Source organism: Yarrowia lipolytica, chromosome 1D, assembly GCF_001761485.1.
Source record: "Yarrowia lipolytica chromosome 1D, complete sequence".
In the NCBI taxonomy this organism is placed as follows: Eukaryota; Fungi; Ascomycota; class Dipodascomycetes; order Dipodascales; genus Yarrowia; species Yarrowia lipolytica.
Genome location: NC_090773.1, coordinates 1,830,967 through 1,850,535, shown reverse-complemented (window position 1 = coordinate 1,850,535; position 19,569 = coordinate 1,830,967). Strand labels below are relative to the sequence as shown.

At 44.7% G+C, this 19,569-nt stretch overlaps 7 protein-coding genes and 1 pseudogene across 7 annotated transcripts; 3 read left to right on the top strand and 5 right to left on the bottom strand.

Moving 5' to 3' along the window:
- Positions 1–1,057: 1,057 nt before the first annotated feature.
- YALI1_D18495g (uncharacterized protein) lies at positions 1,058–1,522 on the top strand (the record flags this gene model as incomplete). Its single annotated transcript, XM_502849.3, has 1 exon — positions 1,058–1,522. One exon carries the CDS (start codon positions 1,058–1,060, stop codon positions 1,520–1,522), a length of 465 nt encoding a protein of 154 aa, XP_502849.3.
- A 1,446-nt stretch (positions 1,523–2,968) lies between these two features.
- On the top strand, positions 2,969–5,005 carry YALI1_D18475g (uncharacterized protein; the record flags this gene model as incomplete). Its single annotated transcript, XM_502848.3, has 1 exon — positions 2,969–5,005. The coding sequence occupies one exon, from the start codon at positions 2,969–2,971 to the stop codon at positions 5,003–5,005; it is 2,037 nt and encodes a 678-aa protein (XP_502848.3).
- A 730-nt stretch (positions 5,006–5,735) lies between these two features.
- On the bottom strand, positions 5,736–6,278 carry YALI1_D18442g (uncharacterized protein; the record flags this gene model as incomplete). The annotated part of the gene is made up of 1 exon (XM_502847.3): positions 5,736–6,278. The coding sequence occupies one exon, from the start codon at positions 6,276–6,278 to the stop codon at positions 5,736–5,738; it is 543 nt and encodes a 180-aa protein (XP_502847.1).
- A 1,684-nt stretch (positions 6,279–7,962) lies between these two features.
- YALI1_D18408g (uncharacterized protein) lies at positions 7,963–9,720 on the bottom strand (the record flags this gene model as incomplete). The annotated part of the gene is made up of 1 exon (XM_502846.2): positions 7,963–9,720. One exon carries the CDS (start codon positions 9,718–9,720, stop codon positions 7,963–7,965), a length of 1,758 nt encoding a protein of 585 aa, XP_502846.1.
- A 1,307-nt stretch (positions 9,721–11,027) lies between these two features.
- On the bottom strand, positions 11,028–11,284 carry YALI1_D18392g (uncharacterized protein; the record flags this gene model as incomplete). The annotated part of the gene is made up of 2 exons (XM_068282714.1): positions 11,028–11,195; positions 11,240–11,284. The coding sequence occupies 2 exons, from the start codon at positions 11,282–11,284 to the stop codon at positions 11,028–11,030; spliced, it is 213 nt and encodes a 70-aa protein (XP_068138815.1).
- A 603-nt stretch (positions 11,285–11,887) lies between these two features.
- YALI1_D18383g (uncharacterized protein) lies at positions 11,888–12,238 on the bottom strand (the record flags this gene model as incomplete). The annotated part of the gene is made up of 1 exon (XM_502845.1): positions 11,888–12,238. The coding sequence occupies one exon, from the start codon at positions 12,236–12,238 to the stop codon at positions 11,888–11,890; it is 351 nt and encodes a 116-aa protein (XP_502845.1).
- A 956-nt stretch (positions 12,239–13,194) lies between these two features.
- On the top strand, positions 13,195–13,839 carry YALI1_D18373g (uncharacterized protein; the record flags this gene model as incomplete). Its single annotated transcript, XM_068282713.1, has 1 exon — positions 13,195–13,839. The coding sequence occupies one exon, from the start codon at positions 13,195–13,197 to the stop codon at positions 13,837–13,839; it is 645 nt and encodes a 214-aa protein (XP_068138814.1).
- Positions 13,840–16,666: 2,827 nt separating this feature from the next.
- YALI1_D18332g (Misc non-coding) lies at positions 16,667–17,336 on the bottom strand (annotated as a pseudogene).
- Positions 17,337–19,569: the final 2,233 nt, after the last annotated feature.

Genomic DNA, 19,569 nt, shown 5'->3' with positions numbered 1-19,569 from the left:
CTGGCGAGTCTCATGAAATCCCCTCATTGATTATCTGGAGCAAAAGGGAACCACCATTGAGCTGCCTCTGTTGAGTTTGAGAAACCTATACTTCTGTCCAAGGATGATCTTCTCTCCTTCAAGGCTCAACACAGGGTGGAATACCAATTGTCTAACGCAACGAAATTGTAGAAACTCCTACACCTTTTGGATAAGCAACGCAGGTGGTTAGCAAGAATTGGTGTCTGTCTTATCATTGGGCTTTCATTGTATCATGTCCGGTTAGCTTCTGTAGATGGTGGGTATTGTAGTATTATGGGCAAGGGACATCAGGGTAGCATAGGCTAGCAGGAACACAGTTGTATTGGCTATCAGTGAAGCCATTGAGAGTGATACAATTAACTACCGAAGTGAAATGAAGGGGCTTTATGGGGATATGAAACATATATCACCTTAGGTTCTAATAGAACAGACATTGCAAAAATGTCATTGAGAATAAAACAAAAACCAGAGAGGCTGAAGAAGAAAAGAAAACAGAGAAAGCGTAATTGACAAATGGAGTATATAATTGCTCATTTGGGGTTAATTTCTACCTCTGTTTTTTATCTTCTTGGGTGGTACAACAACTCATGTTCTCATCTTCCAAGTAGATGCATAATACCATAACATATCAGTACAGTTTTGAATCTGAATAGAAAATTATTCAATCAAAGTATTGTCGCTACTATTCAGTAAACAATTGCCCCACTTGTAGCGTTTTTCGTGTACTTCTGTAGTTGTCCATGTTCACTGTATAGGCTCAATCATGCATGGATAAGGTATAGGCATTGGATATGGACAAGAAAGGGACGCAAGAGAGTCTTAACGAACCAATGTACGATTGACGGTAATTCTTTACAGATTAATCTATTAATTATGTTGACCACTTAAAAGAAGCATAGTTCTGATAACTCCTCATTGTAGTGTATGTTCCCAGTCCTACCTAAACAGGAATATCACATAGAGTAGTCAGTGGTTGATATATAACCCCTGGGTTCCCCTTGGACATTCTCTACCATCTTTCATCACCTCTCTCAACATGAAAAACCTCTCTTCTAAGTCCAATACCCCCTCCGTGGCCTTTGTGACCCAATGGAACAGCGCCAATGCCTCCAAGAAACACACTACACCTAATTATCATTTCGTTGACAGCGAGAAGCGGGAATTTTCAGACTTATCTTACTCTATCGAGAAGGCTGTCACGAAATCAACCCCTTCTACTGCTATAAAGGTTGTCTCTGTGTCTGTTACTGCCCAAGACGAGCATGCAGCATACGAACTGTCTGATCCCGAAGACTGGAGCGATGCTGACGATGACGACAATCATGTTGATCGTCAGAGCTGGTTTTACAGACCCGCACCCATCATGATCCCTGTTTACAAGCCTCTCTATGTTCCGTCTGTGTCTTTTGAGGAGCATCTGGAGATCATTCGAAAAGGACATACCCAGCGGTACACTCCCTACCACAAGACATGTTACTACAAGAAGAAGACCGATAATTAACCATTAACCAACTGCACATAGAGAATATAATAGATTATAGATTATAAATTATAGATTTATGAATGCGTTTTACAGGAGCTCAATATGTATATACTCTCTGGCATGAACAGATAAGGTAGCTATGAAGTGGTACCATCTTGGACATCAATGGTGCTCCACGAAGAGGTTTTGTTTTCATTCGTGGTGGTAAATTCACTTGAGTAGGTAGATTACTTGAGTAGGTAGATCTCTCTTGCCTGATGTTGTGCTCTATTCCTCAAGGGGTGCCTACTTGATCAGAGAGTATAGCCATACTAGCCAGCTGTCGCTACTAGTTACCGAGGGTCCTGGGATGTACAAGGGGTTCTTGCGTGTATAAAACACGCCGAACACGGCTACGAAACTCAGCCGAGGCGTCCCTTGAACACTCGATCAATTATTGTTTCTCTTGCTCAATTGTTTCTCTCTTATCGTCTGGGCTTGGCATTCATTGTCTTAGGTATAGATTCGGGGCTGCCAAGGTAGCCTGATTGCTGGCTATTAGTAGCATAATGCTAGCCTCATTTATTATTGGCGATCACGAGTGCTGGATCGCGGGGATCTGATTTTCGGTTTTAGCGCGTTTAACGTGTCGCACGGCTTCTAGAAGCACGTCAGAAGTACAATGTACATTCAAGGCATCGCATTATTTAGAGTTTCAGTAGTACCGAGTAGGAAAGCAGAGTTAAAATATGAATATCAAAATCGGGATATGAGTCAGCAGCCGGGGGAACGTTATGTTTAGTTGTTTTCTCGGACAAAGATACAAGGCTTCTAGAATGAGGGTGCTGAACTGAAAGATGGCTCGTTGGGTAGCAAACCACGTCTCTGTTGGAAACATCTCAGAACTCACCCAAATGGCAAGATAACCTTAAAAAACATCAAACGTCGAACCTTATCTCGTAGCAAGCAGGCCGTTTTTTTATTGTTGTTCCACAGCCTTCTTTCGAAACTGGGCACTGGCGGGGCCTATTGAATCAGAAAAAAACAACCGTGGTGAAGAGGATAATCAAGCCACTGGGCCATGGACGGTATAAATAAAATATGGGGACACCTTTGTACACCGCCTCTTCGTTGAAATCGCGAGTCTGCATGTAAAATGCATCAGCTGACGTTGGTCTGACTCGACTCGCCACTGGCACGTGAGTAAATTCGCCACTGGTGCGTTTCCGAAACCCAAAAGCACTACACCTGGAACCTTCGGTTAAAATGATTTGAAAAGAAAGAGAGGCTATATATACACTGCTACACGCCACGGTTGGTCGCAGGGCCAACTACAGTTACAGTACCCAGTCACTACAATCAACAGCTATACAGCACGATAACTGCCCCACACACACAGTCGCTGACCCCACGCTACACACCTAGCAACCTACACACACCGTCTGTGAAACAAACCGACAACAACATCTATACTTCTACTGTCACATGAACAGCTCGGATAGTACAAATAACACGTCGCCACACTCTTCCGCCACTTGTTCTACCGCCCCTACAACTTCGTCCGTGCCAGCAGTCACGTTCCTTCCGACCCCGCAATCGCCAGACTTCTCTCACGAACATGCCCGATATCTCAACTGGCTCAGAAGCATCTACCCGGTTCATACGATACCCATCTTCACAGGAGACGCCGTGCTAGTGTCGCAAAATGCACAGCTTGCCCATGACTGGCTGATTGCTGTCGAGAACTTTCTGTGTACGTTTCCAGTCCCACACCATGCCAGACCTCATCTTTTGGGCTCTCGGCTTTTTGGTTCTGCAGGTCTTTGGTGGCGACAGAGCATGGCAAAGAATATCCTCTCTAACTGGCATGAGTTCAAGAGCAACTTTGCGAGCTATTGGTGTCCAGAATTCAACTCGCAGACAGAGAGTCACTTCTTTCACAAAGTCAGACAGGGAGTCGCAGAAACAGCAGCCGAATTTGCACAGAGACGATTGCAGGTGGGAAAAATGGCTGGTGTGCCGAAAACCTACCACGTCAGTCTCCGACGGAGCAGGAAGCTCATCTACGACCCCGACAACCAAGTTTATTTGTGTATGGTGAAGCCAAGGCGCGACTCAGAAGCTGTCTCCCGGGAAGAGTTGGAGCTCATATCCAAGAACAAGGACATTGTTGTCAACACTCCGCCTGACTTGGCCAAGTCTCCCTTCTGTGTCAACTACGGTCTTTGTCGTCATGAAACCGAGTTCGTGGAGTATCACGTAAATCGGATGCTGGAAGAGGGACTGGTGGATCCTACCCAATCAGTCTACGGAGCCCCTGTGCTAATTATCATTTCCAAAGACGGAGAGTTCCGAATGTGCACAGACCATCGCATTTTAGACGACAGATCTATCAACGACCGTTTCTGGTTGCCGAAAACTGACGAAATTTTGTCTCAAATCGGACATAATGGAGTGTTCTCGAAACTTCACCTATTCTCAGGATACTACCAGGCGTTCAAGAAGCCCACTGGCCTTTCTAACAATGTCATCTCTATCTTTCCCCTGGACCTGAGAGAAGACAGGGACAACCATTTAGGGCTTTCTGAGGTATTGGATCAGCTTGGTGGTTGCCTGAGTGGTGTTGCATTTGAAGAGTTTGACAATCTAATTGTCTGCTCAAAGGACCGAGAAACACACACCGCAGATCTTGATAATGTTCTGCGAGTACTTCGTCAGAGACACATCTACGTCAACAAGTACCAGTCTGACATGTTCAAGTCGTCACTTGAGCTATTGGGACATATTGTCGATAAGCAGACGTGTCGTCCTGACCCCCTTAAGGTCTGTACGATTGTCAACTGGCGTGCACCTTTGAACACCACTGACACTGCATCTTTCCTACACCTGGCAGGCTACTACCGACGCTACATCCCCGACTTTGCACTGGTAGCTCGCCCTATGGCTCTCTTGTGTGGAGGGAACAAACCTTTTGACTGGACAGAAAAGTGCCAGAGTGCATTCGACCTTATCAAGACTACACTTGTGCGCGCGGCTCCTGTGCGACTGGAAACTCTCCGAGGAGCTTACAGGTTATCAACTGAAATATTCGAGACTTGCTTCAGCGTGGTATTGGAGCAGCAGGACGCATCCGGAATGTTCCATGTGGTTGACCGGAAGAGTGCCCGATTCCATGGCCTTGAGTTACGTTTCACAGAGTATGAGAAGAACGTAAAGGCAATCGTGTATGCTCTTCGCAAGTGGCGAATTGGCCATGGCTTGTTCTTAATCCAGACCCGATTCCCTCTTTCTCGAGACATAATTCTGAACCCTGCTTATCTCAAGGGCAGTTCTCTTTCCAGATGGCTGCATTTCATCCACGCTCACCAGTTCGAAGTGGCGGATATTATTCAGAACAAGATGCAGAAGAACGGTACCGATGGCCTCAAACGAGGTGTTGAGGTGGACGGTAAGATGGGGGTAGATAACGTGGTGGACTCAGGTGCTAACAGCCTGGCTAAAAGAGTATGTGTGGAGAACTAACGCAGAAAGAAGACAAAACAAAATAAATTATTGTATATATTGAATCGATAACGGTTTGGGAAGAAGACGAGCTCTTAATTAGATGGCCGTGTTCTCCTTTTGATCTCCTCTTGTACTGTTGAGTGAATGCATAAAAAAGCTAGGTTATAGTAAGCACCACAACAGTTGTTTATACCGGATCAGCTTATCGATGAATCACGTGATATACCGCAATCGGTGGTTCTTTCTGATCCATGAACTACCCAAATACTTGTCCTTACTCGATAGCATATCTAGCTGTTGAGTTATTGCCAAAATATATATATATTTTTTCACTAAGGAAATACTGTAGGCTTTTCAGGTCGATCACGTGACTTCCTCTGCAAGTAGCCGACCCAAAATATTTCAAAAAGTTTAAATCGGTGCTGTTTGTGTAAAAAACAAAAATATTATTTAAAAAAATTAATAAAAAAAGTGGTAGCATATCTGCCTTCAATTCAGTTGTTAGCAGGTGCCAATTCGTAACCTCGATTTTTTGTCAGATGCCGGTAATTGTTTGGTGGTCCCACATAGTGTAGCTATCAGACTTACCAAGGTGTGTATTGTTAGGTGAAGGTTTTTTTTTTTTTTTTTTTTTTATATTTTTTTTGACATTATTAACATTATTTATTACTCTATTGTACAATTATGTACTTGGTTAAATGTATCTGGTTGAACTAATTAGCGAATCAACAGCATCTGGCTAATCATTCTATTCAATGATGGCTACATATTCATCCACCTGGTCAATCCAGGGCTTTACTGAGGGGTTGAAGAACTTGTAGTTCGGATCGCCGCGCATGTAGACCTGACGCTCGTCTTCTTCGTCAAAAGTATTTCTGTAGCACAGATGAAACAGGAACTGAACGCGTCGAGAAAAGTCGCGGTTGTTGAAAAAGTCTTCTCTGTGCACATCTCGCAGGTCCTGGTACAATCTCACGTATGTTGTGGTGGGACACCAATTGTCCAGCACATATCTTCTGACAGCGGCCCAGTACTTGTTGCCGAAGACAATTTTGTTGGACGAAGATCCCTCTGGGTCAACCCCTTCTGTTTCCTGGATCTCCTTGCTGATGCGATCGAACCGTCGCCGAAGCCACAGCTTTTCCTCCAACGGAAAGTGCTCCAGCAGAAGCTTGACGTGTCTGTGTTTATCTTGAGAGGGGTCTGCGTCCTCCACTGCGAGATCGAACTCTAGCATCCATCTGATGTTCTCTGCTCCAAGGGAGCCGACGGGATATGGTGTTGTGAGCATTGGAGTGACTGGATCGAACCTGGTATGCACTGTACACTGTACTTGTACTCGAACTTGTACCGGCTTCGGGATGTACTGTACTCGTACTTATAACCAGCCCAAGGCAAGGTTTGAAAGGATAACCACGTTTATATATACATCTTGGCAATCTCCTAGTGTTCTGCATTTTCGTGCTCATATTGTCCAATCTCAGCCGCATTGCTCAGATACTGATAACGTTGCACATCTACAAGGTCGTTTTAAAAACACGTGGGCAGAACGAGATACACAACCCGGGTCTTTGAGTCGACGGCCCGCCCCCTCGCAAACGGATGCACGCTAACGGTTATTTTTCGTCGCGTGCCACTCATAAACTCCACCTATCTGCACCGCGAGCGGTTAAAAACACACTAGCGGAGAATCTTGATGGTCATGTCATGTATACATACGGAGTTACCGCCGCTTGCTGCGCGACACCATAAGGCTGAAGGAGTTGGGGACCTGTAGGATACCCGTCAACACGGGCGATTCAAAGTGACAAGATATGTACAATAGTTTTAATGGAAATATTGCTGTTCTAAACCAGTACCATTTATATAATATATTTTTTCTATGTTTTTTGGTAAACTAACTCTATGCTGATACCCCAAGTAGAACCTAAATTGAACGTTTAACAATGATAGGGTTCCGCTAACAAAATCTGACATGAGTTGCTCAGCACTCTGCGGCCATATTGGTCCGAGCGAGCTGGATATTCTTGTTTTTTTGTGTGTTAGACATAATCACGGTAGTATCTACCACCATGGTCGCTGAACATTCTTTGTTAGACAGTTATATATGAGGCTACTGTATTGTAAATGCGTTGTTAAAAGTGTTCCATATTAGAAATTCGAAACTATTCACTTCAGGAACCATACACTTCAGGAACCCTGTCTGCTGTGCTAATTAGCTAGATTATGATCATCAACTGTACCTACAACTTGTTTTTTAACTTATTTTTTCAGGTATGGTCCTTGTGTACCATCTCACTTTTATCGGTATTCATCTTTGTCAGTTGTGCATCAATTTTTTTTGATTTATTTATTTATTTTTTGTCAACCTTTACAATTAAGCTTTTCAGGAATTTCGCAGTTTCGAAAAAAATGGAACTGCGGTTGAACTGAAAAATACACAGTCTTGTTGGAGAATAAATCCACAATACTGAGACCAGAGAGAACAGCAAGCGATATTTTTGTGATAGTCTGACTCTAAATTATCCACTAAAAACTAATATCACTATATGCGCATTCTTTTCAAAAACCGTGATTAATCAGCACAACCAACTTTTGACTACTTCCATATGACAGACAAGTGTGGATTCTTGAATCTTCTCATATAACTGCCATGTAGACCGAACAACAATTTCGGGGGTATCTACTACGCGGTACAAGCCACCTGGTTTATGAATTGTTGGTCTTACACTAATCAAACCTCTGTTTCATCATGTTGAAGTCTTCCCGAGCGACACACATCGAGAGAATGGCCAGAAAGACCTATTCAAAAGACCAAGTCAGCCGCCGCCAAGTGTCTTGACTTTGACCCAAACGGCCGTCTACTTCCTTGCACCCCACTCGGAGGTGTGTGTCCTGTAAGTCATACGTTAATCAATTTCATTTATACAGAGGCTTGAAGTCAAGTCGGAGAAACTAGAGCTAGATAGATCTCTCTAAGTAGTCTTCTGCTTCTTCTTCTCAATATCTTCATCGTCCTCATCCTCTCCTAAGGCCTTGGCAACCTGCTTTCTATACTTTTGCTGGGTCTCCGCCTGATCCAAGAAGATGGCGTATTTAGCGTTCAAGATCTTCTTATCGAGAGAGTCAGTCTCGGGATAAATGGCCTTACCAGGTCCGGACAGCTCGCCCATGATTTCCCAGAGATCCTTCTTATGAGCAGCTCGAGCTCCAAGCATCGCCGATCCGAGCACAACAGCTGCATCAATGTACTTTGGGATAATGAGAGGATAGCCAGTAGCAGAACTCATGATCTGCGTCAAGACGTGGTTTCGGCACTGGCCTCCAGACAGGTAAATCTGGTTAACCTTGTGACCGGCGTTATTGAGGGCCTCCACAATCTGGCGGGTCTGCTGGGCAATAAACTCCACTGCACACAGGTAGTGCAGGGCCAGGTTATCGAGGGAAACATCGAAATCAAGACCAATAAAGGCACCCTTCATGGAAGAGTCGGCAATAGGGGATCTGTTGCCGTGAAGATCTCCGTAGAAGAACATGTTTCGTGTGAGATACAAGAGCGATCCGGCGTTTTTCTCAAGCTTCATCTCTTCGAGTCGGTTATTAAGCCAGTCAAAGGTGGAAATACCGGCCTCTCCAGCTTTAGCCACCAGCTCCAGATGAGCGGGGTGAGATGTGAGAATGTGATGGAGAAGCTCTCCAGTGGCGGACTGGCCACCCTCGGCGAGCCAGTAGCCCTTCTCGAGAACGTCTCTGTAAGGTCCCCAAACACCAGGCACAAAAATGGGTTCCTTGGACATGACGAGGTGGCAGGTGGAGGTGCCTGCGACGGCGGCAAGTCGATGGGTGGCGAGCTCAATGGACTCGGTGTAAGAGGGGTGCGACTCCTTGAGAATGTCAGTCTTTGCTGCCACAGTTCCGATCCAGCCTGCGTAAGCATCAATCACAGCTGATCCCACAATGGTGGATGTGGTGAGGCCCAGCTCCTTGGCTGATTCCTCGCTAAGAGGGCCAATGGCATCACCAGCGGACAAGATGTTCTTTCCGTGCTCCTTGAAAGAGCCTCCGAGCTTGGCAAAGTCGTTCTCGATCAGCTCGGGAAGTCCGATAGCAGTAAGGAAGTCTCGGTTCCAGCCCTCGGTGGAGCCATCAACACCCACAGGCTCGAAGCCCTGCTTGCAGGTGATGGAACAGAAGGATCGGGTCTCCTGGCCAGTGGCCTGATGAGTGAGGTAGTCGGGAAGATCATAGAACTTGCACTTGTCGAACACGTCCTCGGGCATGTTATCCTTGAGCCACAAGATCTTGGGGATCTCCATCTCCACGCTCATTCGTCCTCCCACGTAGTTCAGGAGCTTGAAGCCGGACTTGTTGATCTTCTTGGTTTGCTTTCCAGCTCGGTGGTCCATCCACAGCAGAATGTTCTGGTGTGAGTCGTGGAAGTCGGGCCCCACGGCAACGGGCTTATTGTCTTCATCCAGCACCACCAAGGAACAGGTGGCATCAAAACCGATACCCTTGACCTGGGAAGGGTCCACTCCACTGTCCTCAATTACCTTCTTTGTGCAGAAACACACAGACTCCCAGATTTCAGTGCTGCTCTGGTTGATGTAGTCGGGGATGGGTTCCCACTTGGTGATGTTTCTGGAGGCCAACGACACGATTTCGCCCTCCGCGTTCATGAGACAAGCTCTGGCCGAGCCTGTACCGACGTCTACTCCGATGTAATGTGACATTGATGTTTTTGCGAGTGAATTGAGTGTTGTTCGTAAAGTCGACTGGCTGACGCGAACAGGTTTATATATATTGATTGCTACAGATAATGCATAAAGCCAAACTTAAACGGGCTTGGGGAGGGGAGAAAGTGGAAGACGGTCTAAAAGACGGAGAAAGGGAGATGGGGAGGGGAAACTGATACGGGAGCGGGTTGGGTACCTGATCAGGAGACACCCGGACTTTCAGACGCGTCGGGCTACAATTGCGTGTTTTGGAGAGGGCTCAATAATCACACAGTTGCCGTACTCAAATGTACTGCGATGGGGGTCTGCGATATGCGCAGCACGAGGTACCATAGAAACACATGGATGAATGAAAATGCGAAATATCGGGCGAAAAATCTAAAATTGAGCGAAAAAACAGAGCATAAATGATGTCATCTTACAGTCCAGCCTTTGCGTCTTCCTGAAAGCTGTGGGATTTCTCAAGTTTACACCATCCCATGTTTATGGTATGGTACAGTACCACGAGCATCGGTACAAGTGATTCGAGTGCTTGTACAGGACTGTACAAGTTTGGAAAAAGAGGACAAAGTTGACTGTGGATGGGGTCAATGGATACCTACCATCGGGGAGACTCAGATGATTGTAAGATCACTAGTTTACTATCCAAGACTCAGATGATACGACTCTCAAAGACTCCCATGTATGGTCCTTGATGAATCGACAGCCAGAAACGACCAATTCGCAGCTACAACGCTCCAAAGTTGGCAATTTTAAGCCCATTTTTCGGTGGTCGCCGTCATTACTCGACTTCTCTCCAAGACGACTTCCAACCAACTTGTCTTCCACTCATCATAGCCACAATCTATGGCAAACGAACGCCAAAGAAGGGCCTGTCTCCAAACCCTAAATATAGAACGAAATACTGTGCTACAAGTAGAAAGATATACTGACTCAAGCGGAAACAACTGAGTAAAAGATAGCATATGTCATGATTCACACTTCACCATCTTGGATTTCTGTAGTCTCGGCAGTATGTATCAAAGACATCGTATTCCGAACATACATTGAAGATCAAGTGGCTGACGCCTTATATCGAGGACAAGGGTTTAACAGTTGCTCTCTTTGTCGTGCTCATCCCTAACCCTTGATTGCATTATCTGGTCATTTTGACGCATGCAATGACAGACCAGAACAGAGACAGAGGGAGAATTTTTGTATGTAAAAGACACGACTCAGTGAAAACTCGCAGGGGGACAGCACGTGACCGGAATGCTTACATAATCTACTGGGCACACAATACAGTCCCGGTGTCAAGACTCGATCTAAAACACTCGATTGATTGATTTGATGGTTGCTCGCATATGATAATGCATGAGCGATATAAATAACTGCGTTAGAGCGAACACATAATAGGTGATGACCACAAGTGGTTGAGGTTGTTTCAAGGATTCTCGAGTGGTTGGTAGAGAAGTGAAGGAAAAAGGTGTGAACTTTTTTCGCCCGTGTGGAGCCCGGTGCAGTGTACGAGTTGTACGTTAGCCCATACTCTGGGTGAGAGTAGCCCAATTTCCTTGTTCATGACGGGCTCTCGAATTGGACGAGAATCCCTTTCAAGGCGCAATGAAGGGTGCCCTGTCCAAGAACTGCTTCAGCGCGAGATCGGATAAGGCCGAAAATGCGAGCAAGTCAATCCAGACAATGGGTCGGTTGTAATAGAATTAGGATGAGCACACCAAGAAAAAGTAGAAAGGGCGTTTGGTAGGTTCAATAGCCGTCAAATTGAGCCTTAGGGTACCGCTTGGTCTTTATGAACACAACGAGTATTTGGGTCATGTGACTCCCAAGCTTGCACTCCTCGTGGACGGTATACATGAAAGCACCATGGGTAGTATTGATACCCACACACCCTCAAGAATGATGCTGGATTCCACAACTTTCAGATTGATATTCCCCCTGACATGAACATTAACCCCATCATACTCAGACACCCCTAACACCCTAGGCTCCGTCATAAATCATACTCACTTTCTTGCAACTGGAGTATATGTATACTCTTTTACAGCTGCCGGGTTGTAGGAACCCTATAAGAACGTCACTGGGGTCGCCATATCTGGGCTCCACAAGTACGTTATGGCACGGGGGCTTGTCTCCTGTCAGTAACGTAACGGCGGTTCTGACCACCTCAAACAAACCTCTGCTGACTCAGTCTGGGCGCGGTCATGAAGTACTTTTCCAGAATGTACTTGTCCTCCTTGTACTTTTCCTGCTTCTCAAACGCCTTAATGTACTTCCACCCCAGGGTTGTCGTACATTCTCCACACGTGATGTCGCAGACCAGATGCTTACCCGTGGTCATCTCCTTCTCCACCACTTCATGCTCCTGGATGTTGACCACCTTTTTGAACAGGTAGGCCGTTCCCATGGCCCCTTTGAAGCTCTTGGACATGAGATCGTCGTGGGTGGTCAGATGTTGGCCGCACTTTTTGCATCGGTACACCTGGCCGTCCAGGTACTCTGTGTATCTGAAGCCCATGTTGGTTTTCGTAGTTGCTGGTGGGTCTTGTGGTTCCTGAGTGAGTGTCGTGGTTGACCTGTAAGAGTGACTGCTCCATATGACCTGCGTGCCCAGTCACACTGCAGTTACAAATTAAGGTTGCCAAGCGTTATCTCAAATGAGTAGGAGCTAATATATGCGAGCCACGGCTGAGTCGTTATTAATGCGGGAAAAATCGGAAAAAAATGATAAAAATAATAAAAGACTTGGATATTACATAAAAATACCAGAATAAGTGACTGAAAATTTGCTGATATATCCCAGAGACACTCTACGCGTTCACCATGTCTTCAAGATGCCGCTCTGCAGAGATAATGTACACTGAAACTCTATGGAAGAGTTAGGAGAAATACCAAATATGTGGAATTTTGATTAAAATAAAACTGAGTAGGATTAAAATGATACCATTAAATTTTCCGCGATCTGGAGAATACATTGATATCAATTTATCCAAATGTTGGCGAGATAGAGATCACCAGAAGTGTGTCTCCTGTGCCAGGGCGGACCGTGACTTTACAAAAAAGAGTAGATTATGGACATAGACCACGATACGAAACTTCCAGAGTGTTGTCATATATTGAATGAAGTTGTTATTGAACTGTTTAATGCCGTCGACGGTCAGTTGGGGGTGTATAACGTGGAAACTGTAACAAGTACGGGAGAAGGCAATGTTGAGCTCCGTCAAATATGTCAGTGCCAAGGTCTTGAAAGATGGTTGGATATGTTCTAGAGTACATTTTTACCCTGTTCATCCTCTCGATACTGATCTCACCTCACTTCACTTCCCTTAATTTATTTCCATAAATCACCTTCCATAACGCAACCTCAATACGTTCCACCCATACACTTGTGGAGGATATAAGACCTTGTGCTTTCCTTCCTTGAATATCAAAGTCCTCCACTGGAATCACCCTAACCTATTACACTTGATAACAATGAGCAGCGCAACCAGCATTCACTTCGATACTGTCACTTCTGGAGTCACCACAATCACCCAGCCTACGGTTGCCCTGGCCCATCCCCTGCGCACTGTATATGACTATTATGCTCAGCCGCGAGAGAAGGCACTCTCATTGGAAGATTCTTCAGATTCACGTGACGCTCACAGTTTCACTTCTAGTTCCTATGCCTCCATTTCCACTGTCAGTAGCTTTCATGTGACGCTCCGTGATGCCAAACTCAAGCACGTGACCAGATTCAAGCAGTGGACTAAGCGTGTGAAGGAAAAAGTGCTCACTAAGTTCAATCCCCCCATCCATCCTTCCACCACGCTAAGCTGTGTGCATTCGTTGGTGGAGTCTATGGACGTGCCACTGACAGATACAACCACAGGCCAGTTAACCCATTGGCCCGTGCTGCTCAAGTTAGTAGATCACATGACCCACAACTTCCCTTTTACCCAAAATCAGCTTTGGTGCGTTCAGCGTACAATTAGCCAGTTGGACAGTCTGGTTTTCGGCGCTGAAAACGTCGAAAGTGTTGTACTGGACATGGAAGAGACTGAAACCAGACTGTTGGGACTGGTTTACAAGTTCAAGACAGTCTTTTGTCTCAACTACAGGCGTGACATGAGCATCTAAATATAAATTGTAAGACAAGGAGCTATGGTAGATATACACATGTGTTAGATTTTAACAGATTCAATTGCGGACGTTTAACGTCTGAAGACTGAGGAGTAGGAATGCTGTAGAATATTACAGTAGTTATATATATGACTACCGTATGGTGTAATTCGAAAGACTTATTCCCAAATTAGTTGGGTATCAGGCCGTTTATTGCTGTGTTTGACATCAGAAATGATGTCAAACACGACAAGGTGCGCCATGGCACAGGTAGATACAAGTGTAGTGTACAGAGCTGTTTCAGTTTCTCTTTTCTGACCATCCAAAAATTCTTAGAAAGAGCTCGTACAGTTGATACTTTGATTGCTATTCATTCTTTACGTCTTTTTATATGCTATTTTGGTATAGCGCGATATGTAATACAACTGAGAGCTTTTCCACTGTCCACTGGGAATCTACAAGGACCATTTGACAACTTCAGTACTCTCTCAAGTCCAGGTAGCAGTTGTCTAGAAGTTTCAATGTCGCTCCTACGATTAAATACCACGTACCGGTCTGCTCCTAGGGGCCAGTCCGTTCATTTAGCACACCTCCTTGGGTATTTAGACAGCTTTTTCCGAAAAAATTGAAAATCAACTACTTTCCCTCGGGAAAATCTTCAGATTTGGGCTCTTTCTCACTTTGGACGAATATCGATTTTGAGCAATACTAGACCTAGCGCCTTCTTGGTTGTATAATAGTAAAATCCAGATCGCATTTACTCCTATTCCTATTAACCACCATGTATTCCCAGCCGTTGCTTTACTGAGAAGTCAAAACTCGGAAAATAAAACACTGGATGAAAAATACCAAACTCAAGAGCGCATAGATACAGAAACACCGAAAATAATGGACAGCAAATATCAATTACAATAGCGCTGTATTTGAACACAAAAGAAAAATATTGTAACAATTGTAATACTCACTGACTGTGAGATGTAGTCAATCTGATCTCTCATTTTTCGTGTATGTCTGAAACATTAATACGAATTTTTCAATGTACACTCTAGCATGATCATTTTCAAAATTGTTATTAATCCTCAGAGTCAAAATTGTAAGAATCGGTAATTTTCTTCGAGGGTCAAATAGCCAAATTTCTTGATTTCGGAAAAGAGTTGCCATATCGTTCGAAGATACGCTCTAAGTACTGATTCTTGAAGTCGATGTATGTGTCCCATCAAATACTTCATTGTTCAACGCAACTGTCTGGTTATCCAACTGTTACATGGTTTAAAAATCGATTAAAAGCCGTGACAGATGCTTTAGAAGCCCATGTATGTTTTTGTCAGTGGTATATCAAGTGTTTTAATACCTTAAAGGGACACTCCGGTCTTTTTCACTCTGATCGATCTTGCAGATAAGCAGATGTATTAATTAGGTTATTATAATAAAAAAATGTTTGTACATTATTGGAAACGAAAACGTTTTGAATAGGCTGGAGAGACAGGTGAAAAAGACATTTTGTGTGATTTATCGGAGTGAAATTGAGGACTCTGTCATTTCTCCTATCCATTTACTGTTTTATGAAGATCACATGAATCTGGATTTTATCTAAAGTGGTCCAACCAGAGATATTAAGGTGTCGGCTACTGTTTTCTTTGTTGTTGGGATCACATTCCCAGTTTCTGTCATTATTGAAATGTCTACATATATAGACTGGAACAATACAGTCTTATGTCGTCCTGTATTCGACATTGTATTACACAGCCCGAATTTCGAAGAAATTTAATGACTATTGGCACTTTTAACAACAGTTTCATGTTAATCTACTGGAAACCCTAAACTCATTGTCCTATGTGCCTGGTGATGAGCGTATAATTCTACTCGTCAACATGTAAAATATATAAAAACAGGTTCCAGTATTCCATGTTTGAAATATATATTTCACTTTCAGATTCAATTCATAATCAGCTCTGCGTGATTGGAACGTTCCATTGCAGGTTCGCTTTCACCGGAAAGTCTACCTTTACAGTTCAATTTGCCATCTATACAAAGTACAATTATATATATCTGAAAATGGCGAGATTACCGTTTCGAACTCACTCAAATCTTCCGATAAACTATGGTCAGCGATACAGAATAATCTAGTAGGATACCTGCTTCTGATTATGCCCTACATGCCCTTTCACCATTTCGGAATTCTCATTTATTCGTGCCGTTTCTCGAATCTTCGACAGGGCTCTCTCTTTCGTTTATGCATTGATCGACACTAATATTTGCCACTAATGAAACTCTGACGAGGTCTTTCGAAACTCAATCACGCTCCTCCAGCACTATTTAAACCCCCTCCATCGCCCTGTTGTTCCATCATCAGAGGTCGATCAGTCTCTCAGCTTTTGCAGAGGATTCGTTCACTTCGAGAGATGCTGATACTGCTGAGCGAAAGCAAGGAAGCAGTACTTGTCTTGCGCGAGCAGACATTCACAATTCACTCCTTCCTGGACGCAACTCGAGTTTTCTGTTGTTGTCGAGTTGGAGAGTCAGCACACCTCTCTTCATGCATCTACGGGATGGAGCTATGACGAGCAAAGATTCGCAATCTACTCAGGAGTTCCTTCTCTCAGATGGTTCGCAACCACGGGTGAAATTCCCAGCATGAGAAACACTTTGGGGTCTGCTCTACTGGTCCTGTCGCAAGATAGTATTCCAGAAGTTGCTGAGCGGAAGCTGCAAAGTCTCTGCTACGACGCAACTGTTGAGACTGATTAAAACCGTGTGTGAAGAACGCATGAGCTAGTAACTAAGACGTGAAGCTGAGCGTAAGCTACGAAGCTGCCGAGTGAAAGGAAACCCCTCAGTACATGCACTAAGAGGACGCAGGGTGATGACGAGTTGGAGGCTTAGCAAGCCACTCATGAATCCTGTCTCCGTGGATTTGAAGCTGTGACGGACACGAAACATTGTCCATGAGCTCTCCTAAGGTATGGGTAGCTCCCTAGGGTGCAATTCCCTGCATGGATAACAATTCCTGAATGCTTTGGAGGGATGGACTGTCGTTTGAACAGTCATATGTCTTCTCCATCTGCTGCTGACTTGGTATCATCACACCAGGAATCACGGTTAAGAGAACAGCTGACCCACGATCCGAACCTGATCCAGCTTGTTCCGCCTGAGCATAAGCGTCTGCAAAGACCGCCACTGAGCAAAGTGTTTGTGCCCAACCTGCCAGGCCGCCAGAGCAAAGAGCCAATCCGGGCCGCAACGAGCCAGAACTAGAGCCGCCGACCGACAAATGCCGACAACAGAACACTAAGACAACGCTGAAAAGCCGCCTGGAGCTGCACGATGGTGAAATTCCACCAGCCACCAGAGCAGGAGACGTTGTAGCGACTGAGACACGTTAAGTTATGCCAGCACAAGAGTGACACTGTGAAACGATGACGACAGCGCGAAGGTGGAACTGTGAACTGTGAGAGCAGAATGCCAGCACCTTGATAGCATGGGCCAGAGCCAATCAGTAAGAGCGAGAGCCATGAAGATAAGCCAGTGAGTGCCAATGAGCCAATAAGAGCTAGGTGTTATGCCAATGAGAGCCGGAGCTGAATCGAGCCAGAGCCAATAAGAGCAGAGAGATCCAGAGCCAACGAGCCAGATCTAAAGAGTCAGATCTCCACAGAGGAGCCATATTAAAGGCAGTTGGAAGTTGATCTTCTTGATCCAAGATTCGCATTCAGAAAGGATGTAGGCAGTCGAACCTCGACACGAGGATGTAGACGAGACCGAACCTTTTAGTCTATAGAAAAGAGGATGTAAGCAGTGAGCTGAACCTCTGGGGTTAATATATTATGGACCATGAAGTCCCACCCAAATCATCATCTGTAGTGTTTCTGTAAAAGTAGTTGTGCTGAATTGTAGATAAGTGGCATGGAATGCAAGTAGCTTCACTTCTTTAAAGGTATACGAAAGAGTATATAAACTTTTCAATATCAACAATGAAAATTTCCTGATTCGGTAATATATTACTCATCTTATGGGAAAAAACTTGGAAAATCCTCCTTTTATACTCCATAAATTCTTATTTTGCTATATAATTCCCTAATATATATACTGTACAACTATTTTCAAAGTACCAAGCAGCCCCCACTACTGATACTTCGAAAATAGTCGAAGTTTATGACTAGTGGCTGCCGACACCAACAGCCCCCACTGTTGATGTTTCGACGCTAGTCATGGGTTGGGTCTCATCAGGGCAGCCAGTCCCCCGTTGTGCTTGACGCGCAAATAAAAAAATTAGTGGAAAATCCACTGAGCCCACACCGCAATTATCCGACACCCCACCACACAACTGACATTGTGTTTTGTACACTGAAAAAGAGCCGTCACCGCAAAAGAGCCAACATCCCGAAAAGAGCCATCACCGCAAAAAGAGCCAACACCGCAAATAGAGCCAACACCCGGAAAAGAAAAAAAGAGCACTGGGGGGCACCCGAGACTTACTTGCATCACTGGAAAGAAGCGTCAGACCTTGACCACGTGAGGCTGGGGGGCGTGGTCGAAGGGTAAGAAAAGTGGCATCTCTGCGAGATTCCGGTTTCCGGAGGTCCAGCAGAATCCACCGCCGCGAGCAATCTTCTGTAAAGGAAATTGAGACACTAGAGGGATGGGGACACCCCTTCCCAATCGAGTCTCACGACGTTTCTTCCTATTCAAAACTGCCAGAAGAAGCTGAGACGACCCTGATCCGTGGTAGACTCCAAGGAACGGGAACGAGGCTGCTCTATAGGGCCTTTGGAGGAACTTTCCACCACCCCAACGCTGCATCACCTCCTTTCCGGCCCTGGCTCTGTAACCTCCTTACATAGTGGGTCCTCCACCGGCACTATGTGCCAAATGGAGGGGAACCAAAGCTACCTCCCGCTGTGTTAGTATCGCTCTAGAGTTTTCAAAGGCTTACGTGGAATCAGCACATGTCTCTTTGACTGCTCACTTGACGTGACACAGAAACAAAGAGCTAGAGATCGTGAAAACTCACCGAAAAGCCCACCTGAAATGAATGGAAAGGACTGAGTCGATGCCCGTTCATCTAGTCGTAGAAGATGTGTCGTAATATAGTCGTAGAAGTGTCGTGAATGATGTAGTAGATGATTTCGTGAATTGAGGAGAGATGAGAAAGAAGAATAGAAAGCCACAAACATCTTCAGAATAAGCTAAGGTGGGGATGTATACAGACATTGTTGTATAATGTTGCGGCTCTTCACCTTAAAATTGTATGTTTTGTTAGCCGTTTTACCGTAATAGGAATAAAACATATAAAATAAGGATTCATATTCCCCACACATAATCGTTATCCTATATATATTGTATATATTCTACTGAATACATATCACCACTATTGTCAACATAAGGTTGAGATAATGCAATGTAGTGCATTATTATCGAAACCTTGTGGATATAGGCGATGAGCCGTGAACTAGATTTTATTTGACTCGAAATTGTTGGAATAAATTCGCCAGACAGTTTCTGATATGCACTGGTTTTACTTGATCTTTCTGGATCGTGACAGACGGTTCTAAAAGAAGCTTGACGCTAATTACTGTATCGTATGTACTTGTACATACTGTTCGAGTAAAGTAGGTCAACCAGATGGAAACTGAACTTGTACTTGTAATGCAGTTTAGAAATTCAATATCTAAGTCTCGATTTCCTCTTTTTGGTCCTTTTTGAAGTCGTACAAGTATCCGCTTTTCAGATACAACTCGAAGTTGGCTA